At 38.4% G+C, this 23,115-nt stretch overlaps 1 protein-coding gene across 1 annotated transcript in view; it reads left to right on the top strand.

Moving 5' to 3' along the window:
• Positions 1 to 23,115, top strand: part of RALGPS1 (Ral GEF with PH domain and SH3 binding motif 1) — a 3,844,659-nt gene that overhangs the window by 1,683,650 nt on the left and 2,137,894 nt on the right. Inside the window, exon 9 of the mRNA XM_044058136.1 lies at positions 13,521 to 13,610. Within this exon, the coding sequence (XP_043914071.1) occupies positions 13,521 to 13,610 (90 nt within the window). The remainder of the gene's footprint in view (positions 1 to 13,520; positions 13,611 to 23,115) is intronic.

The following is a 23,115-nucleotide window of genomic DNA, read 5'->3' as shown; positions in this document are numbered from 1 at the left end:
AATCATAACTACAATTGCAGAAAAATGTGACATATAGTCAAGTTACTGCATTGGTAAATAAAGATGTCTGGTAGTGGAAGCTAGGTTAAGAAGGGAGGTGATGATTAGTGATCAGCAGTATGGTTTTGTGCCAGGAAAGAGCACTACAGATGAGAAGTTTGCTCTGAGAGTGTTGATGGAGAAGTACAGAGAAGGTCAGAAGGAGTTGCATTGTGTCTTTGTGGACTTAGAGAAAGCAAATGACAGGGTGCCTAGAGAGGAGTTGTGGTATTGTATGAGGAAGATGGGAGTGGCAGAGAAGTATGTAAGAGTGACATAGGATATGTACGAGGGTAGTGTGACAGTGGTGAGGTCTGCAGTGGGAGTGATGGATGCATTTAAGGTGGAGGTGGGATTACACTAGGGATCAGCTCTGAGCCCTTTCTTATTTGCAATGGTGATGGACAGGTTGACAGACGAGATCAGACAGGACTATAATGTTTGCAGATGACATTGTGATTTGTAGTGAGAGTAGGGACCAGGTTGAGGAGACCCTGGAGAGGTGGAGATATGCTCTAGACAGGAAAGGAATGAAGGTCAGCAGGACTAAGACAGAATATATGTGTGTGAATGAGAGAGAGGATAGAGGAATGGTGAGGATGGCAGGGAGTAAGGTTGGTGAAGGTGGATGAGTTTAAATACTTGCAATCAACAGTTCAGAGTAATGGTGAGTGTGGAAGAGAGCTGAAGAAGAAAGTACAGGCAGGGTTGGAATGGGTGGAGGAGAGTGTCAACAGTGATTTGTGTCAGATGGGTGCCAGTAAGAGTGAAAGGGAAGGTCTATAAGAGGGTAGTGAGACCAGCTATGTTATATGGTTGGAGACAATTGCATTGACAAAAAGATGTTAAGATTTGCACTGGGTGTGACAAGGATGGACAGGTTTAGGAACTGGTATATTAGAGGGTCAGCTCAGGTTGGACGATTTGGAGACAAAGCCAGAGATGTGAGATTGTGTTGGTTTGGACATGTTTTGAGGAGGGCTGCTAGGTATATTGGAAAAAGGATGCTAAGGATGGAGCTGCTAGGTAACAGGAAAAGAGGAAAGCCTAAGATAAGGTTTATGGATGTGGTGAGAGAGGACATGCAGGTGAATGGTGTGACAGAGCAAGATGCAGAGAACAGAAAGAAAGGAAAATAGAGTATCTGCTGTGGCAACTCCTAATATGAACAGCCAAAAGAGAAGAAGATATGGCTTAAGCAGTTAAATGGGTCACATAATTGCAACAACAAAGAATAAACATGTGTTTTGAGAGAATGGAACTTAAAGTGGTCACAGATGAAACAGACTGTAAATGCTCTATAGGGGAAACTCACAGTGAGGCAGTGATACATTATTTTAAACAAGAAACATATTTATTGAATTACATCTGTATTGAATTATCACTTATGACAGAGACAATCGTACATTTATATAAATGAAAACAAACCATATTGACGTATTTTCAGTTTCAAACAGTATACATCACTTACACTATTCATTGTCAGTCAAATGTTACACAGGTCATTCAATTCTTGCCATCCTTTAAACATCTTTCCTCCTCCAAAACAGCATTCACACAATTCCCATTTTTTTCTATGTAATTTGCTCCTACCCTTTTCTACAGATCCTGCTTACAGTTCTTTTACCTCTGTTACTATATTTACTATTTCTAGTATGGATGGTTTAGACTTTAATTTCCATTTTCTAGTAATTGCTTTTTTTTTGGCAGCCAAAAGAATTAAACTCAGCAAGAGCTTACTACATCTAGACAATTCTTATTGTGTATCACAGCTCAAAAAATCATTTCCTTAGTTACATTAAGTTGCTCACCCAGTTTTTCTGACAAAGTAGTTTTCAGGAAAATTTTAAAGTCTGTCATCTTGTTACACTCCTAAAAATATGTTCCCAGTTATGTCTTTTTCTCTATCATACCTCCAATATTTGCAGTCTCTGCTTGAGGCATAAAAGTACCTATGCAAACACTTCCAAGCAAAAATCCTAAATCTTCTAGACTTTGTTGCATATTTGGGAGCCATACATATACCATCCTATTGTTTATTTGTAAATTGCTTATCCAGTCTCTCTTCCCAGTCCTTTCTAACCTCCCTTGATTGATTCCTATAGCTATCATGCAGTATTTTATATGCCCTAGTTATCCTATTTTTAACAGCAGCCCCTATTTTAGAGTCTACTATAAACTCTACCAGTGCTGTTTTTTCACTTAGGATCCTCTATGCCTTTCTCTTTGTCTATACTCTGATATCAATCGTTGATAGGGGAAGCAATCTCTAGCTGGCAGTCCAAATGAATTATTGGCCTCTTACCATTTTATTACCTTTCCCTCTCTAATTATTTGCTCCCAGTGCCATGATTCCTTTGCCCATTTCCTCCAATAAATTCCACCCCCCTCTTGCTTATTCTCTGTGCTCCTAATTGAAGTCATCCCTGTTGGTGGACTCTCTCTTCTCCATTTCCATATTGGCTTAATTCTTAGAATACTTTTTTGTACTTTGCGAATATAATATTATTACAGTTATTGTTATTGTCCTTAAGGGTCTGCATCCAACATTCTAGTCTATCCCTAGGATTTGAGTTTCCTCCTGTTTCTTCATCATCCCTATCCACTTCACGTTATAGCTTTCTGCTTGTGCTATGCATCAGAACCTTAACTGAGTAGCTATGAAATGTCCCTTCAAATCAGGTAATCACAAACTGCCTTGGTCTATTGGAAGGATCAGCTTATCCCACTTGGCTGTTACAGTCTTTCCCTCCCAGATAAAATTATTCATCTCTTTATTAATTGCTATCCACAACTTCTCCTATGGTTGATATTTCTGACCTGTCTATGAAATTAAACAGGCTAAAAATATTTTCACAGCTTGTGTCTTCCTATCCATATCCATAAAACAGAACTTCAAATTTCTCATCTTTTGTATTACCTTTTAAGTCTCTTCCCACATATCCTTATCTGCCATAACAAAATCCTTTTTAATCCATATTCCTAAGTACATTTTATCATGCCCCCATAAATATGGGGATTCTTGAACCAATTTGTGTATAGGTACATAGTTGATAGCTATTGCCTATGTTTTATCTTCATAAATTTTTTGTCCCAAAAAGACATGAAACTGTCTCAGAATGTTCCATAACAATGAAATTCCCTTTACTGATTTTACAAAAGCCACATGGAAAAACAAAATAATACCAGCAAATAAATCCAACTTTTCTTGATTACAAACCAATTATATCCTTTAATTTCTGATTCCCTTATTTTCTTTGTCAGTGGTTCAAAATATAATGGAAATAAAAAAGGGGAAAGATTACACCCATGCCTGAATCCTCTATTTTAAACAGAGCTTAGCAGAGAAGGACTCCTCAACTTTAATTTTTGCATCAGAGTCCTCATACGTCTTCCCAGTTAACCGTATTATTTTGTCAGGGAATGCAAATGCTTCCATTGCCCTACTCATAAAATCACAGCTTTCTCTGTCAAATGCTTTCTCTTCATCAATATCCGCCAATAGCAATGGTATTTTCTGGCATTCTGTTTCCCTTTGGATCTTCTCTGTTCTATTAGTATTGTCAAATGTTTGTCTACCCTCCACAAAGCCACATTGACCTATACCTGTTAATTTTGGCATCACCTTTGCCATTCTTTTAGTCAGTATAGACATAAATACCGTATAATCATGGTTTATAATCAAAATAGTCTTATATGAAGCTGGATCCAATGGGTCTTTACCAGCTTTAGGTATTACAGCCACCACAGCTTTCTTCTAGGATGTTGCTGCTTCTTCTTCTTTTAAAATGCTGTTAAACAAAATCTTCTAGATCTTTATCACTTAAGTCCTAGCTTCTAAACTTCCATAAGAATGACATTTATTCCTGTAGAGTTTCCTAAGTATTGGTTCTGCATCACTGTTTTTATCTCATCTCCTCATATCCTAACTATGCAGTTGTACACTGTTGAGAGTTTACCCAGAGTAGAGCCCAGTACAGGAAGGATCTGAAATCCAAAGATGTTTAGAAACAGTAGTGAGATAATGGATGCACCTGGTGTGTAGGTGCGTATGCTGACAGACAGGTGGCAGGACAGTGATTAGAGCCCAGTGGAATAATGGACATGGAAAATTTAGTTTTAAAAATATATTTATTGATTTTCCATTTGAGACCATACAATTTAAAAAGGATAACAGACTAAAAAATACAAACTATTGAAAACAAATATAAATAGCACCTCTCAAGTATCAGAATATGAAAGATACTAATGTTAATGAATTTCAGTTAGGAAGTTGATAAGCAGACAACAAATTTATTTATATTCTATGAAGCTAGCTAACTTATTTAAGTGTAATAGTAGTGAAACTAGAAAATCCCTAGTGCAATCTAAATTAGCTGTTTATAATGTCTATAAGTATGATTAAATCATTAGGAATTCAGTACAAGAATTTAAGCAAATGAGATGTTTGTATCATATGCAGATGTTAGTTTTGTACCAGAAGCATAATGAAGAATCTCTGTTATATTTCATACATATTCATTGTATGTTTTAAAAAATGTAATGCTATTTTTACACACATTTATAGTTAACAGTAGAATCTGTAGCTTTCATGCAAATAGTATTTTTTTAATTACAGACCATCGAGACTATACCAATAAATTCAGAAAAATGAGGATGAATTAAGAATCTTCTAATTCTTTATTATCATCTTTCTAGTAATTCTAATAAATACCAAAGGAGTGGTATCTGACTCTTACTAAAATGTACAGGAACTGCAGCATTAAAAATATACTAGATGTTCAGTCATTTGGAAATTGTCTGTCCGTAAAGATAATTTAAAGTTTTTGGGAATAATGACTTAAATACAATTGCACAGAGCTTTCATTCTTACTTCAAAGATTATTGTGATGTATTGAAATGAAATGCCTAAGATTTGTCTAATTTGAATAAGGGGATTATGGTTTTTATGTTACCAATAGCTGCCATTGCCTCCTTATACACTGTTACTGCACAAGTGGAGAGCTTGAACATGGTTAGACTTTTTTTTGCCAAAAACTACAGATTTTTTTTATTACTGATATAAATTTGCTATGCAGCCTTTTTAGTTGGTTTTAAAGCATTTCTTATTTTTTTCAGGATGAATATTACAAAGAAATTTCTGAAGTAAGCCAATTTGAGACATTGGCCTCATTTATTTCTGATATGGTTCTCAGTAAATAGGAAATAACCATTTTATAGAAGTCAGAAGTTTATAGTAATCTTCTATGTATTATAGATTTATTGATTATTTGTTTTTTTATCATTAAGGATTAATCAGAAGAAATAATTGATTTACTTCAAGACATGTAAAACAATCCTTTTAAACAAATGTTTAGTGGTGATAGCACTACTTTTTTGGGGGGGTGGGTACATAGGTCAAACACTTTTTGTACACATTATGCAGAAACTTTTGCTAATAATTGTAATAATACATTCTCCCTTCGTTTCTTAAAGATCATACTCTTACCACATTTTCCAATCAAAAATAAGGGCCCATTACAAGACTGTAGGAAAATGCCAACTGCTATCTCTCTGATAATATAACCGAACCTCTTCCTAAATTTCTTCCCTCCACATAGCTAGATCTGACTGTACTTTTCATTGTGATTTTTAAGCATGATAACTCTGGTATTCACTCACTTCATATTGGAAGTATAGTTTACATTTTGTCAGTCACTCTCTATATATAACATCATGTATCTATTGCCTTTATACCCTCAAGTTAGCTCTGGTATGCACACATTATATAAAATATTATAAATTGTGTTTTGTCATTGACTCTGTATATAATGTCATGTATCTCTTGAGGTTACCCCAAGATGAGACTGAAATAGGTCCAACTGGATCAGTGTTCTTACCTGGATAACAAATTCAGAATAAAATCGAAAAGTAAATGCATTTCTTGAGTGCACATTCTTATTTTTAAAGGAGAATGCCAACAATTAGGAATGCAACTGGTTAAGGAAATTAGGGATGAGATACTGTTAGAAAATTAGACAATTCAGTTTTCTTGTTTAAGGAAAGAGGTTATAGTAAATATTATGTTAATGTTATTATACAAGACTTCAAAGATGGCAGAGAAGATAAATGTAAACCTTTTTCTTACTGGTAAACACAATGGATTATTATTTTTTATTTATTTTCAAAGTAAGGTACATCAGTCACAGAAGAAGTACACTAACACATTTCCACTCACACACAGTATAGACCATCTTAGTATCAGAAAAATGTTTTATTCAAAATAGAAAGTGATGTTCTTCATCTCACATTGCTGCAGTCCTTACTTATGGGTAGTCCGCGGTCGGCCCGAATACCAAAGTATTAGGCTGACGTCGGTCATGGGCACCTAGAACTGACATCAGAGCGTCAGGGTATAAAGGCGCATGACCGACGTCATATCCTCAGTCTTTTTTGCCGCATGGTCCGATGCAGAAGCAGCGTTGCAAGTGCCGTTCGGCGTTCTGAAATTTTTCGGTTTCGGAGTTTCAGACCGATACCAAGTTGGCTAAGTACCCGTTAGAATATTTTTGTTTTTTCTTGCCTCAGTTACTTACCGGATGTCAGAAAAAGTGAATAATTGTATTTCTTGTGGGAAACCGATACCGCATAGGGATTACCACTCGCTTTGTATTCCTTGTTTGGGACCGGAGCACGACGTAGTCGGGTGTCGGTTTTGTGCTAGGTTTAATAAGCGCACTATAAAACGGAGGTTAGATTGCGCTAGGTTAGTCTTTGGCAAGAGGTGTAATTATAACATGCCGTCGGATGTTCCAACGCCGGCTTCTACTAAGAAGCGCAAAGACAAATCTTTAAAGCCTAGGCAGGATGATTCGTCTGTTACGGACGCCGGATCTTTAGAAGCTACAGCTGAACAGCTGGATCCGGCTGAAGTTTCTGTTGAGTCCCAGGGGGAAACTTTGATTTTACAAGATGTGGCCTCTCAGGAGGCAGGCCAGGCTGAAGGGGCCTCTCAGGTTACTATTCTCCCTTCTATGCCTAAGGTGGTTAGGCCTTCTGTTACTGTTCCTAAGGCTCCTTCTAAGGGCAGGTCTGTTTTGCCTTCCTCTGGTGTCAGTTCTGGTTCTTCAGGGTCTGTGCCTAAAAAGCACATGCTTAAAATGGCAGAGGATTTGATTACTTTAATTAGAGGTTCTATGCCCCCTCCTGATAAGAGGCCCAGGATGGAGCCAGAGTTGGAAAGTTTGGAGCAGGCCTCAGATGATTCTGAGTCTTCTGCTGAAGACATTCAAGATTTCCCTCCTTATTCTGATTCTGATGCAGAGGATTCCACTCCTTCTGCTTCTCCTCCAGAGGATTTTTCATTTTCAAAAACTTTGCATTCCATGAGGGAGCATTTTAAGTGGGAAGGACAGGATTACTCTGATTCACGGAAGAGACTCAGGGAGTTCTTGTTTTTGCCACAGCATAGACCCTTAGCTATACCTCCGGTTTTGGATGTTGTTTCGATGTTTTCTCGGAGGCTTCCCTTAATCCAGATTCTGTGCCTCCTGCTCCAGTTAAACCTGACAGGTATTATAGGGTGCCTGAGGCTCATAAATATCTGTATGAGAGTCCTAGGGCGGACCCAGAAACTATTAGTCAGGGGCCTAAGGGTGTTAGAGCCTCTGTTGTTAAGAATCCGGTTCCTCTGGATAAGGAAGCTAGAGCTTTGGATAGATGGGGTAAGAAGGTGTATACCTCTTCTACTTTAGCGATGAGAGCTTTGAACTGCCAGTTTCATATGTTGAAGTATCAGAATTTCCTCCTTTCTCAGCTAAGATCTAAAGTGGATGCTTTAGCAGAGGGCATAGAGTGTAAAGAATTGCAGGATTTAGTGCATGTTTCTGAACAGGTGGGAAAGCACTCTTTGCAATGTGGTTTTGATGCCTTACAGGCTTCTTCTAGGGTGGCTGCAACTGGTTCAGTTATTCGTAGGCACGCCTGGCTTAAGGATCAGAATTTGTCTGAGCATGTTAAGTCTAGAATTCTGGATGCCCCTTTACAGTCTGAAGTTTTGTTTGGTCTTCCTGTGGAGTCAGTCTTAAAGAAAATGGAAGACAAGGCTAAGTCTATGCAGACTGTTAAAGATTTTTTGCAGGTACAACCTCCAAAGTTTAGTAGAAATTGGCCTACTAAGGGGTGGACGTACCCTTCTTCGGATTCTCAGTCTAGGGGTAGATCTAGGCTTGGTAGGGGCAGAGCTCAGAGTACCTTCAGGCCGAGACAATGGAGTTCGCCTGCTCAATCTGCTGGTGAAGGCAGGGGCCAGTCCTTTCGTAAACAGGCCCAATGACCTGCATTTTCAGCTGCCAGATTCTTCCTGCCTGGCAGCTCCTTTGGGAGGAAAGTTGGCTCTTTTCAAACAAAATTGGCATTTAGTTACCCAGGACAAATGGGTATTGGACATTATAAACCGAGGTTACAAGTTCTATTTCCATACCATGCCTCCTTTCAAGGGCATGCCAGACGCCCCTCCTCGGCAAAGGATAGAGGCTCACAAACAAATTTCTTTACTTCTTCAAATGGGAGCTATACAGCCAGTTCCTCTGTCAGAAGTGGGCCTAGGATTTTATTCTCGCCTGTTTCTAGTTCCAAAGAAAGGGAACACGTGGAGACCAATTTTGGATTTATCTATCCTCAACACTTATCTGGACATTCCAAAGTTCAAGATGCTGACTTTACAACAGCTTTTACCTCTGTTGGGAAAAGATCACTGGATGGTTACTCTGGATCTCAAAGAGGCTTACCTTCATGTTCCTATCAGGCCCAGTTGCAGGAGGTACCTGCGCTGGCTGGAAATTTACATTATCAGTTCTCTGCATTGCCCTTTGGGTTATCTACTGCGCCCAGAGTGTTCACAAAGGTTCTGGCTCCAGTGATAGCCTTTTTCAGACTAAGAGGAATACAGATTTATCCTTATTTGGACGATTGCCTGATTATTGCACAGGAAAAGGACGAACTTCTTCAACATCTACAGTATGTGATGGCAGTGTTAAGATGCCTAGGGTATTCTGTGAACGAAACAAAGTCCAGTCTAGTACCCTCTCAGGACATGTGCTTTCTGGGTGTGAGACTGAATACAGCTTCCCAGATGGCCTTTTTGACCCCGGACAAACAAAGAAGCCTTTCTCTTTATTTTCATCAAATGTCTCTACGGTCCAGGCTGACTGCAAGGACAGTCCTTCAAGCCTTGGGGTTCATGGCATCTTGTATTCTGGTGCTTCCCAATGCCAAATTGCATATGAGGAAGCTTCAATGGTATCTCAAAAATGTATGGACACAGCACTGCCAAGATCTAGACACTGTCATTCAGATAATACCTTGCATTCAGAAGGAGTTTTTGTGGTGGGCTCAGGAATGTCACCTAAACAAGGGACTCTCTGTGACCCGACCAGAGGCGAGTCAGATTCTAATGACAGATGCCTCGGACAAGGCTTGGGGAGCACACTTCAATGGAAAATGGGTGCAAGACACGTGGCCTGTCAAACTCCAACATTTGCATATCAACTTGAAGGAAATGTTAGCAGTCCAGTTTGCATTGATGGCTTTCTAAGACTTACTTCACCCAGGGCAGGTGTTGATTCAAACAGACAACACTACTGTCATGTGGTACATCAACAAGCAAGGGGGAACCCATTCTTACCCTCTTTGCAGACAAGCGATGATTTTGTGGGAAACTGCTCTCAATCTACACCTCAATCTTCAAGCAAGGTTTCTACCAGGAGCACAGAACTCCTTAGCAGATGTGTTGAGCAGACAAATAGTGGATCCTCACGAGTGGAAATTGGATCCTCATGTATTTCAAAATTGACAGTGTTATGGGGAACTCCAGACATAGATCTGTTCGCTTCTCCACTAAATTACCAGTTGCCAAAGTTTTGCACAAAATGTTTCATCACACAGCTTGGAAGGTGGACGCCTATCATTCAGTTGGAACAATCTGCATGTATATGCCTTTCCACCTCTGCCTCTTCTTCCCAAGGTACTTTTGAAGGCCAGACAAGACAAGCCAACCATGATTTTGATAGCACCGGATTGGCCTCGACAACACTGGTACCCACTACTGAGGAGTCTAGTACGAGAACCTCCATGGCCTCTGCCTTTGATTCCGCACCTTTTGTCACAAGAGGGCAATCACTTCCTCAATGTCAAGATTCAGTCTCTGCATCTAACAGCCTGGCATATTCTGTTTTAGACTCTGGAGGGTCTCAGCTTCCACAACAAGTTTTGAATGTTATTTTGGAGGCCAGGAGGCCTAGTACCAGGAAAGTTTACGCTGATAAATGGAGGAGATTTTTATTTGGAGCAAAGGAAAGGACTTTGATGTCTCCAAACCTGATTTAAGTGTTGCTCTTCAATATCTTACTGAGTTATTGGACAAGGGTTTGTCTTTCTCCTCGATAAAGGTCCATGCTGCAGCCATTTCTGCTCACTATGATTGTGACCCTCCTTTATTCTCTCACCCTTTGTTTAAGCAATTTCTTAGAGGGGCAAAGAATATAAGACCCCCACGTAGAGCTCCTACTCCAGCTTGGGATCTCAATTTTGTGTTGGAAAAGCTTACTCTACAACCTTTTGAGCCTGCAGCTTCGGCCGAGTTAAAGTATTTGTCATGGAAAACTGCTTTTTTGTTGGCTATTACCTCTGCAAGAAGGGTTTCTGAATTACAGGCCCTTATGGCAGTGGAGCCTTTCCTGATTTTTCATAAGGATAGGGTATCTTTGCGTACTAATCCTTCCTTTATGCCTAAAGTGGTTTCTAGTGTGGCCTTAAACCAAACTATTCATTTGCCAACTTTTTATGCAAACCCCCAAAATAAAGGGGAGAAAATTTTGCATACTTTGGATATTCACAGGCAGTTGCGTTATTATTTGAGCAGAACCAAGGAGTTCAGACAGTCTCAGCAGTTGTTTGTTTCTTTTTGCCTTGGGTTCACAGGGTAAACCTGTTTCAAAACAAACTATTTCTAAATGGATTGGGTTTTGTATTTCTTTCTGTTATTCCCATCATGGTAAGGAGATTCCGGCTGGAATCAGGCCTCATTCCACTAGGGCTACTGCTACTTCCACGGCCTTTCTAAGGGGGGTAGCTACAAAAGACATTTTGGAGGCAGCTACTTGGAGTTCAGTGCATACTTTTTCTAAACATTACCACCTTCCTCTCTATTCTAAGTCTAGGGCTGGATTTGCCACTGCAATTTTACAGGGCATTTTAGCAGCCCCTAATGCTTTATGATTTTTACCAACCTCCCTTTCCCGTTGCTTTGGGATTCTACCCATAAGTAAGGACTGCAGCAATGTGAGATGAAGAACATAGTACAGTTTTGTACCTACCATAAATGTAGATGTTCGAAGATCCACATTGCTGCAGTCCAATTTACCCTCCCTCCTTCCCCACTGTAGTTTAACAGGGTGCTATGCTTTAGGTGATGGTTGTTGTTAGGCATGTTTTTGGGAGGTATTCTGTTTTTGGCTGTGGCCTTTCTTGTTTGGCCTTCTGACATCTGGGGCAAGAAAAGACTGAGGATATGACGTCGGTCATGCGCCTTTATACCCTGACGCTCTGATGTCAGTTCTAGGCGCCCATGACCGACGTCAGCCTAATACTTTGGTATTCGGGCCGACCGAGGACTGCAGACTACCCATAAGTAAGGACTGCAGCAATGTGGATCTTCGAACATCTACATTTATGGTAGGTACAAAACTGTACTTTTTTAGGTCATCCTGGCTCTAGTCAAATAGGGATATGCCAATTACTTTAGGAAAAAAAGAGAGGATAATTTAAGAAATCTATCAGAAACCAAACTGCAATGAGAAATAGTTAGGAAGGATATATATATCAAGACAAGATAAACTGGTGTTTTTCCATGTGGCTTTTGTAAATTTTATAGATTCATTTCTCTGGGTCTGGGCTGTATTTTTTTAACATAGGAATTTATCATTTTTGTTTCCTGGCAAATTTGATTGCCTGCCCTTGAGTGGTTTACGTACATTTCCTATCATGCATTCTGTATACCAACCTGTAAATGAACATTTGATGGCATCAGACTAAAAACACATTGTGTAAATATTCCACAGTATGTAGGACTTTTCAGAAATTATTTACAGTTTTGTATTTTGTAGGAGGAAGTCCATGAGATAGGAACTTGGAAGTGTTTTAGAAAGTTTTGAATTGGATTTGCAAATATGATTAAAGACTAATGTCCCTTAAGGCTTAAATGTGAAGATATTAAATGTACTTTGAAGACTAGCATTATTAGTTTTCTATTTTAATCGTGTAATGTTTTATGACTTGTGTAAGTCTCCTAAAGGTTGATTGATGATTTGTAGCTGCATGATCTTATGTGCATCTATTGTAAGAAGCCTGTTAATATATTTTCTCTGCTCTAAGTTCTTTCTGTGGTCTAAAGTGCTTCACCGAGCTATATTAAATTGTCATTTAAACTGCACCCAGTTAATTTTATTTACTTATTTTTGGTTAATATTTAATCACTTATCAGGAGAAGTTGCATTTGAGATTTTTAGTTTGTTTTTCTAATTGATCATGTCTTCAGTTTATCTTATGTGGTAGAAATGTGACATAAATGCTACTAACACTTGCATAGTTGTTATTTTATTCATCATAACCACTATATGCTTATGGCATTCTAATGGTGATAATTTCATCTAGCTCAGCTTAGACTGAAATGTCATATTTTTTTTTAATGACTCAGACTTTGTATGTGGTATTGGGGAAGTAACAAATAACTATTCATCAGTCATCCCCTGACATGTACTACAGTAATGATTGCTCTTCATATAGAACATCATATGAGTACAGTTACAAAAGTATATTCTGGTATAGATTTCTTGTGTTTATCTTCAATGCTGCTGAATGTTGTAATATGAATGTTAATAGCATTGCCCTGGTACTCATCACTATGTTATGTTCAGGGGATGTAAAATCCATTAATTAATGTACCAACTCATGAACAAAACAGGTCTTAAAATATAAAAGGTTCAAGGGAGAGGGGCGGTCTTATAGGGACATTTTACATAGGGTTATATTCTATTATTCTAAATCTGCACAAGAGTGCCTAAAATCTATAGATATTTACTTTCTGTGTAAAGGTGCAGATATTAACTACAGATAAAACATAAGACAGCAAAATCTATTTATCTTACTTGCATTAGTTAAATGCACATTCTAAAGTATATAACAACTGTATAGTATTAAGAGTATACACACACACAATCACACACACAATCACACACACACACACACACACACACACACACACACACACACACACACACACACACACACACACACACACACACCATATTATATGTTATCACGGTCACTTGGCATATTCTCTCATAGGGATAATTACTAAAATGTCTGTGCCTGTGCAACTGCAAGAACTATGAACTGATAAATTAGCTCTGTATCAAGCTTTTAATTGTTGTATATTTTCACAGGTCAGTTTCTGGGTTGTAAGAGAAATTTTAACAGCTCATACCTTGAAAAGAAGAGCAGAAATATTAAGTCATTTTGTCAAAATTGCTAAGGTAGGTTTAATTAATTTTGCTATCTAAAAGATACATCACTGCAGTTGCTTTGAACTTCATGTAAAAACGTTGCTAATTTTAAAAAGAAGTTTCCATTGGATTGAGATGGAGTAATAACAGATGAGTTGTATTACACTGAGGATGTTGACTAATATAAGCATGTGTATCAAGGAATTTTATATACTTGTGATCCGGACTAACAAGATGGAGTAATAACAGATGAGTTGTATTACACTGAGGATGTTGACTAATATAAGCATGTGTATCAAGGACTTTTATATTCTTGTGATCTGGAGTAACAAGATGGAGTAATAACAGATGGAGTTGTATTACACTGAGGATGTTGACTAATATAAGTATGTGTATCAAGGAATTTTATATACTTGTGATCTGGAGTAACAATTACAACCTGACATGCTTCTCTTTCAATATCATAGTTATTAGTACATACCCAAACAAGTATATTTCCTTCATGCACATTATTATATTACACTTCATTGTTTACAGTACATTGCATTTTTAATATTTCTAATTTCATATTTGTTCTATTTTTTTACTGTACATTTTCTTACCAGTTTCTCTGGCAAAATATATAATTTGATTGGTTGCTTTTCTTGGCAAGTTGTAGTGTATTCACCTTCTTCCTGGTTTAAGTTATACTTTTTGGGTCATTTATTTATTCACTAGTTTGTTTTATGCATTTCATGTATTGTATATATTTGTATATATATGTGCTTTCCTTTTAATCTCATGGTGCTTCCATAGACTTTACTTTGTGTTTTTTTTCCCTTCTTAAAACAGCATAACAAGATTTATGATGTTTACAATACAGCAAAGTCATAACAAGTTTCTGGGCTTAAGTGATGCCTGCCCCAGATACAAGCTGTCAGGGGGACACAATCAGCACTGTAGGCAGCCTGTACCAGTTGGACCGTACAAGCAATATCAACAGTTATTACATAGCTCTGATTGCATAATTCAGGGTGGTTCTACATGGGGAAATACCACATCAATGACACTTCCTACAAAGCAGCACAGTTATCAGAGATCTGGGCATTTACACCAACAGCACTATTATTTTGCCATCATGACTCCACCATACTTACCATATCAATCTTCTTAGTCCAATTAATCTTCAAAGTAATTTTCTCAATTTCAAAGGAAATCTTAATTTACCATCTGCCCTCTAATCTTTCATTGCCAGTCTCATCATAATGCCCCTTTGGCATGTACCTCTCTGAAATCTTGCATGGCTTGACAGACTCAAAATATTTGTGACCAGGAAATCACGAAACTTAAGTTCCTTAGCTATCCAGATAGATTATCTGCCATCTATCTGTACTTTTTCTACGAGAGACTTCTTCATGGTGAACTGTGATTAGCCTTTTGGCCATAAAAGACTCTCCTTCATTTTCATAAAACCAATAAATCCGTACGTAGTCACTCCAAGATACCCAGTCTCCATTACCAAATGAATAAGAGTCACTAGCAGGACAAGTTCCTAACACAATGCAATTCCCTGTTTGGAACAAGCTTCCACCACTTTTCATGCATGGAGGCACCTTAGCTTCTTTTCATGGTCATTCTCAGTAATTGCATATGCTTTCATAAATCTACCCAGGTATAGCCTGAGATGGAAGCAAGCATAGTAAATCCAAGGGAGGGGTAGTCCGTTTTATTTGGTTAGGCACTTGTATGGTCTTTTTTACTATTTGCCTAGTATAAAGATATGAACCTAGAGACTGCCAGGTAAACACTGACATTATTTGCTGTGAGCGATCTGCCAAGACTTGGCTAGTCAAGGCCTATTGTGTGTGAAAAGGAGAAGGAAGATTGATGACATGCAGATAACCAGCATGATATCACATTTATTTGTTGGAATCTCATTTAAGTACTTTTTACCGTTAGGATAATTATTTGAATAGTATATTAATTCTATTAATTAAATAATTATCCATTACATGTTCTGTGTGTGGGCCATTGTTTTGCTCATACTGAAAAAAGTATGTGTTTCACAGTGTTAAATAAAAAGTACATAGGAAAAAATTTGTTATCCTTAGAATGCACAGTTCTACCTTTTCTATGGTTACTGAGATAAGTTCTTACTTTTAAAAGATTAAAAAAAGAATTCTAGTCAAAGATTTTCAAAGAAAAAAGTAAATAAACAGCACATGCCTTTATTCTCACTGGACTATATACTGATAATATGCAGATCTCTTAGGCTCATAGGCGCATACTAGGCTAATGACCACTAGGTCCCTTACAAGCCTAGACATGCAACCCAAATGTGACCTGCAACTTTGATATATGAGGTGATTTACTGACTGCCTCTGTCCATCAGAGATATAGGTACCAGACCAGGGGTAGATTTCTGATTACTCATCCGTTGGTCCAAGTTGCTCATAGGGAAAGGTAGAAAATCTTCATATGGATGGAGACCCTGTGTCAGAGAATGTGAATACTCTGAACAACATATCTGTCTCTCGAAAATGTCCAGTTTATTTCACAAGCAAACTTTAGATCTTTTAATCTGGTAGTTTTGATATCTTTTGTTTTGCTGAGGTGCAAAAGGTTCATGGAAACAGACTCCATGGATGCCTTGTATGCAAGGCAGAGATCACATCTCAGAAGTCTGTATGATACCAAGTAAAGAAAGAAGACTTACAAACAAGACTTAGAGGTGATCAGCACAGGGCATTGTATTTACTGCCCATATTCTTTTGTAAGGAACCTTTGTGGACATTCCAGTTGTTGCATGTGTCTGGTCAGGTACATACTGAAGGAGGACATTATAGTCAATGAGTCTGATGAGGGATGAGTACAATGGCATGATGACCTCTCTGGACCTAGATATAATGCCCTTGCTTATAAGTTTATCAAGGTAGAAGGCTTTTCTAACTATCTTAGACATATGTTGGTCAAAGTCTTGGTTACTATCTACATGTTCCCAGACCCCCAACTAATGAATCAAGTTTTAAGGGTATATTATTGATGACATAGTTACTTGGTGTGTCACAATTTCCAAAAGGTACCATAATGCATTTCTTTGTATTGAGCTTTAAGCCATGGCTTTGGCACGAAGTTTGTCTGTATTAGATGTTCTTTGGGGTGTTCTCATCTTAGGGGGATCCAGTAACTGCCCCCAATTTGCAATCATCTGCAACCTTGGTTTGTTAGGGGCCTTTTACATTTGAGAAGTAGATGCAAAAGAGGAGTAGGCATAGCACAGAGCCCTGGTGGACTCTGCCTGGTGACTGGCCACTCTGTGGAGGTGGCCTTACAGATTCTAACCTCCTGCGTCTTATCAGTAAGTCAGCTAGCTATCCAGAGTGTAGTAAAGGGGTTAATAACTAGTTCCATAAGTTTGTTGGCAATGCCTGGGTGGGGTATTGTATCAGATGCCGTAGCCAGATCTAGGTAGGAAGTATGCACCTTTTTTCTGTCTTTTGCCTTAGTGACCCTTCCAAAGATGTCCACCAGTTTCTGTAAGAATGACATTCCTTTGACAAAGCCAGATCAAGATAGATCCAGTGTCTAAAGGTCTCTTATCTCCTTGTTGATAATTTCCATGATAATTCTTTCCATAACTTACAAATAAGACTAATTAGACAAATGGGTCTATAGTTTCAAGGGTCTGTTGAAGGTCCTCATTTATGAAAGGAGATAACCATTGCAGTCCTCCATACATGGTGTACAAAACCTGTTTTAAGACTGTAGTTAAATAATGAATCCACAGTCATGATGAGTCATATTTTAGACTATTCAGGAGGCATCCTGGGATGTTATCTGGGCCCCCACAGTCATGCTCCTTAGTTATAGTTGGAAGGGTTATGTTTGGGGGTAATTTGGGTGGGGTGAAACTGTTTTGTTTGAGAATATTTTGGGGGAATAGTTGGGGAGGGTGGGTAAATCTGGAAATGAGTTTCTCGACTAAGAGTTTTGCTATATTGCCAAGCTCAGTGAATGTGGCACCATTAACCACAAGATCAGCACATTGCTGTGGACTGCCCTTGTGGTTTTTGACATAGCTGTAGAAGGTCTTATGGTTACTTTTCACCTGAGAGGCTATCTTAACTTCAGAGTTGGCTGTGCTTGACCTAATTAGCCCTCTTAGATTTCTATTTACTTTGATGACAGAGTTTTATCTTTATAGGAATTACGATTCATGATTTTTGCCATATTTTTTCCTTTTGTTGTATACCACATTTAATTTGGGATTCCACTAGGCTAGTCCTGGGCTTACTTCTGGTAGGTACAGTGGCTTCTGTACAGCCTTTGACATGGTTGTACAGAGTTTCTGAGAGCAACTGAATTTTGATAAACCATCACTTAATAACAGGTAATTTGCCTTGGAATAGTCCTAACTGTTACTGGTTTTAATGGGATTACAGAGTTGATTTTGATTTCAAAGGAGATAGCTTAATGGTTGGACCTTAAGAGGGAGGATGAAACATTGGTGGGGGTCTGTGAACATGAGGTCCAGTATGTTGGAGCCTCTATTTGGGCATATTCACTATTTGGTCAGGGGTTCTTACATTTACAAAGTCCAGGAATCTCTGTGCCTGTAGATTTCCAGCTTATAGAGGGGCAACTAAAGTCTACCATGATTAGGGTGTTAAGTTGGATGATGTGCCCTCTAGGTCCAAGTATACATTGTGAACTTCTTGGGACATGGAGTGTGGACTATAGCTGGCTAGGATAATGGTACAGGATTTTATCTGTGGTGATCTGCATCTGGAGGAGCTCCAGCACGTCATCCTGTTCAAGCACCTTACAGTATGCTTGCTATTGATGTATATTGAGACACCTCCACCTTTAGCCCTTGTTTGTGCAGCTCCTAGTCTAAAAGAGTGGAAGACACTGGCACCTTGCACTGCTGGGGTGCTCTCTGCTGCTTTAAATCATGTCTCAGTAACTGCACAGATATATGTATTCTGGAGTTTGAGGACATCTTGGAGGGAGTGCAGTTTTTATTTAGGCTCCTGGCACTGAACAGCAACACCTTAGGAAATCTAACCTAAGGAATAACAGAGTCTCAGTGTTTTTCACGGTTTACAAGTCAAGTTAAAAATAATGTCAGACACAAATATGAGTCATGCATATTTCAGCTCTCCAGTGTACTTGCACAGTTTTTTGTGGGTTTTTTCAGATGTACTAAATGTTACATTTCCTACAGACAACATGTTAATGTAAGCCATTGATATCTAACTGTTCTAGTCACTGTCAACACTCTTTTTTAAAACTATTGCATGCACGTTGTGTTGTTCAAAATCTGAATTGCAGCTATGTACCATTCTTTTGAGATAGCTGGAAAATATACAGCAAAGCATAAGCTTATGATTCCATCCAGCTGTTCATTTCTTCTGTGTGCCTTTGTTTAATGGTTTGATCAGAAGGCACTGAGTTAAGAAGCTAAATGTAATTCACTGTGTTCTTCTCTAACTTGTAACAGAGCTACTCCTAATGTAGTCTATGATATGCATATTCACAGCCTCGTAAAGGGTTACTGTCTTCTTCTAAAATTATCTTGAGATAAGGCAGCCATTGCGTAGCACTCCTGATATTGAATTATTTCTTGGCTTGAGTAGCCACTTCAGATATGACAGTCCACACGTTTATTGCCCAAAGCAGCACAATTATAAAACAGTAACATCACTTCTGTTCACCACAAAAATGCACAGAAGCTAGGCTTATGCCAGCTGGGCTATCCCATAAATTAGTATTACATAAATCACACTGAGTGCTCATTGTAGGTTATTTTGTTAAGTGAGGAGCTCCCTTGTTTAATGTAAGAGGCAGACACTTCAACATGGAACAATGTAAACTATTACATTAACTCTGAGAATGCTATCAGAATCCAAAGTGTGCTTACAGAGAGCATGCTGCCTATATTATTGCTTCTCAGTCTGACATGCATATGTCCCTAAAATGCAGCAATTGAATTGTGTAGGTTGTGCTTAAGTGCACTGATCCCATATAATAGCTTGTACATTATGGTCTAGCATTTGAATTTGAGATCTAGGGAAGTACCCAACAGGGTTAACTTGAGAAAAGAATTTCACATTTTAGACATATAGAACATTGTAGCAAAGCATACAACATTGTTTGAAACTCTATCTGTGGTAGTTATTTGAAATAAACACATTTGCATCATATTGCCAGAAAGAATTTTCAGGCGGGAAAACATGAGTACAGCTAATGAATACTTTGATGAAAAATGTATAGTCAGGTACCCTCAAGTGAGTTAGTTTGCTGGAAACCTTTTAGAATATAGCACTCAGCTGTTCCTACAGTTATACTAGGATATGGTAACGGCATTTAAATTCAGAGGTGAAAATGATGGAGCTAACTCGATTGAACATTTTAAATTAAACATCCCTTTAAATAGGAAGTGTATAGCTGTGTTGTGGTGTGCTGTACAGTTGAAATGCTTCTCTTATGTAGTTGAAAAGTATCAGTGGATTGTATGGCAGCATTTTAATTGCATTGTTGTAATTAAATTAGAAAGTTTTAATATTAGAGTGTCACTTTATTTCTGTTTGTGAAATTCTGTTGATAACTTCTTGATTCAGAATTAAAAGTCAGATAGGGCAAACTTGTTTGCTGGTGTTCTTCCATTTCATGTTTCTTTCCGACTTTAGTTTATACCATGTTGTTAGTCATGTAATATGTATTTTGCAACAAGAGTTACACAGTAAATGTTGGATCCATGGTGTGCACGAGCCAACCTACAACACAGGCAACCAGGCATCATTTAGTGTCCATGGCCAGATCTTTCAGCTGTCCTTATTTTGTAGGGACATTCCTGTTTTCACACCTGATTTACACCTGCACATGATGCTCTTATTTTTGGGGATATGTCCCTGTTTTCAGGCTTGATTTGTCCCGTCACACAGCTTATTGAATCCTCCTCATCACGTGATTTTTTAAGCTGGATAGTACATAGAGAATGGCACTACAAGGCCAACGGGGTCTATATTATATGTTCGAAGAGTCAGTTCAGTGAATGGCATTTTACATCGAAAATGCCGTTCAGTGACCTGTTATAGTGAGATCGCAGTACAGTGAAGATCGGAAAATTTGCCCTTTCCTCACTGTAGTGCAATCTTGGAGTTGGTATATATAATTAGCGGAGGATGTGACTTCAATATAGACCCGGCCAACATACTAATGGTATTATAAATTAAAAAAGAGGGCACACAGTTTAGATCTCCATTTTTGAGAAACACAAATAAAATTATCTTACGTGGTAGAATTGTGCAGTGCAATTTAGTAAAGTCTACAGATTTAACACTGTCTCTTTGTATTGATATTTCCATCATTTTTGTCACTCTGTTATAAACGTGTTTCTGAGCAGCATCCCACATTGCTGCTGGAGACAGGAAGACATATGAGCTATTTGGGATGCATATTTTGTTCTAATTAGATGTCTAGATTTGGCAGGATGTACTACTTTTCAAGGAAATTTATTCATATTTTCAATTTCTGCAGATTGAGAGCAATGTCCATAGAGATAAAAGAGCAGATAAGGTGAGGGAGAGAAGTGAAGGAGCTGTGCATGCTTTCCTCTCTCGGTTGGGGGGGGGGGGATTGGAATGGATAAGGGTTGAGTGCCAGGGATGAGTGTAGCTTCCATGCTGCCAGAGTGTATCAGCAAGTATATCAGAATGCAGCCCAGATCACATAGGATGGGACCAGAGCAGAGTCAATGTTTTACCATGGAGGTGAAGCATGGACTTGCAGTCTGCCATTGCATTTCCCTTCAGGGTTGGGCCTTAAGATAGGCACAGCACCGGAGAGGTGGGGGCATTTGCTTATCAAATCAGACATGCCCAGCTGAACTAGGAACTGGCATGTGAGGGTTAGGGCCAAAAAAGCGCCAGTCTAAAGGATGATCATCATCATCTGTCTCTGGTTAACTCATCCCTCTCCCCTGGTGTCTGTAGTGGAAAGCATGGACCAGTGAGGTGGTGATATACAGTGGAAAGGACTAAAAAGGGGGGGGGGTTCAAATGGCCAATAAGGTGACTCACAGCTGTAGCATTGAGCAATCCTGTGAAAATGCTGCATTTATGCTAATTTTGCACAATTTACTTATATCATGGATCAGATATCATATGTGTAATTTGGTGGGGGATAAATTATTTTATTTCTACCTCCTGATCAGCTATTTTATATTTCCAACAGCTGTGATCTATAGATTTGCTTACCTAGAAGAAGTGCTTTGTTGGCCATCCAAATATAGAAACTGAAGCTGCTGCAGTAATATAATGCAAACAATAACATAATTAAAATGCACACTTTTTTATTTTCCATCAAAGTTACCCCAAACTCATACATGTTCTTATTGTAGGCATATTCTTTCATCAGTTGTTCTGTTATCATTTCCTGACTCATACTTACACGTATCTCCTGTGACCACTAATATGCTCAGAGTCATGAATTCTGAGAAGAAATGCTGAGTCACTGTGTCATTTAAGACCGTACACAATCCTATCTGATTTTCTTTGTTTTGTTCTAATGATGTGGTTGGGACCAGTACTTTTTACAGTGAGGAGTATATAGCCTCAGTGGTGTGGTCTCAACCCATGTGAAATTACCAGAGAAAGTAAAAATGGAGCAACTGGAGAAAACAAAAGTAGTTGGTGGTCAGTTGGAAGATGCAAAGAAGAGGCCATGAAAATGTATAAAAAAGTTTGCATTCTTTCTTTAACATCATTATAGAAAATGTGCACCTTTTCACAAAGAGAAATCAACTTATAAATTCCCATCACAACACTTTAAAATAGTAACGACATTTCACAAGCTGCAAAATGCATTCAAACCAAGTGCATCACATTAGCATTGCTGTGTGTACTTGTATTTATTGTTTATCTCTTTATCAGACTTTCTATCTATTATGTATTTGTTTGCATGCATCTCTGTTTGTTATTTGTTATTTAAGTGGAATTGAGCATGGATCCGTATGGACCTTTGCCTAGATTCATCCCAGGAGTGCTGTCTGGTTAAGTGACTTACTGAGTGTCACACAGTAGTCATATGAAGGCAGAAGGAATCAAATCTTTAATTATAGGATAAATTCATGTATAGTTTGTAGTCTTAATCATCTGACTTAAATACAAGACCACTTGTCAAGTGAAATACAGCAACGCAGTCCAGCTATACAAATGGTTTAAATCACCCTTCATATTCTCCTGCATGCATCCTGATTTATTAGTAAATAAATGTGTACTAATGGTTGAAAGTGTTGTATTGGTTTGGTGTGCTGCTGCAATATACCAAATGTGTTGTCAGTGCTGGTGGACAGGAGGTATGGAGGAAGGTTGTGCCATATTTAGACAAAGCATTTAATTAGAAGATTCTTAAACTTGTGTCATTGTTCTACTTTCTAAAGATTTCTAACAAGTTTGGAAAGTACATAGAACTCTTCTCTACTTAGGCAGCAGCATAGTATGGCGCACGAGACTTTACCTACCGCATGTTGATTCACTGGTATCACAGGGAT

The sequence above is a fragment of the Protopterus annectens genome, chromosome 16.part0 (assembly GCF_019279795.1).
Source record: "Protopterus annectens isolate FY-2018-M chromosome 16.part0, PAN1.0, whole genome shotgun sequence".
NCBI lineage: Eukaryota > Metazoa > Chordata > Ceratodontiformes > Protopteridae > Protopterus > Protopterus annectens.
Note: the sequence above shows the minus strand (reverse complement) of the source record. Positions and strands in the feature narration are given on the sequence as shown.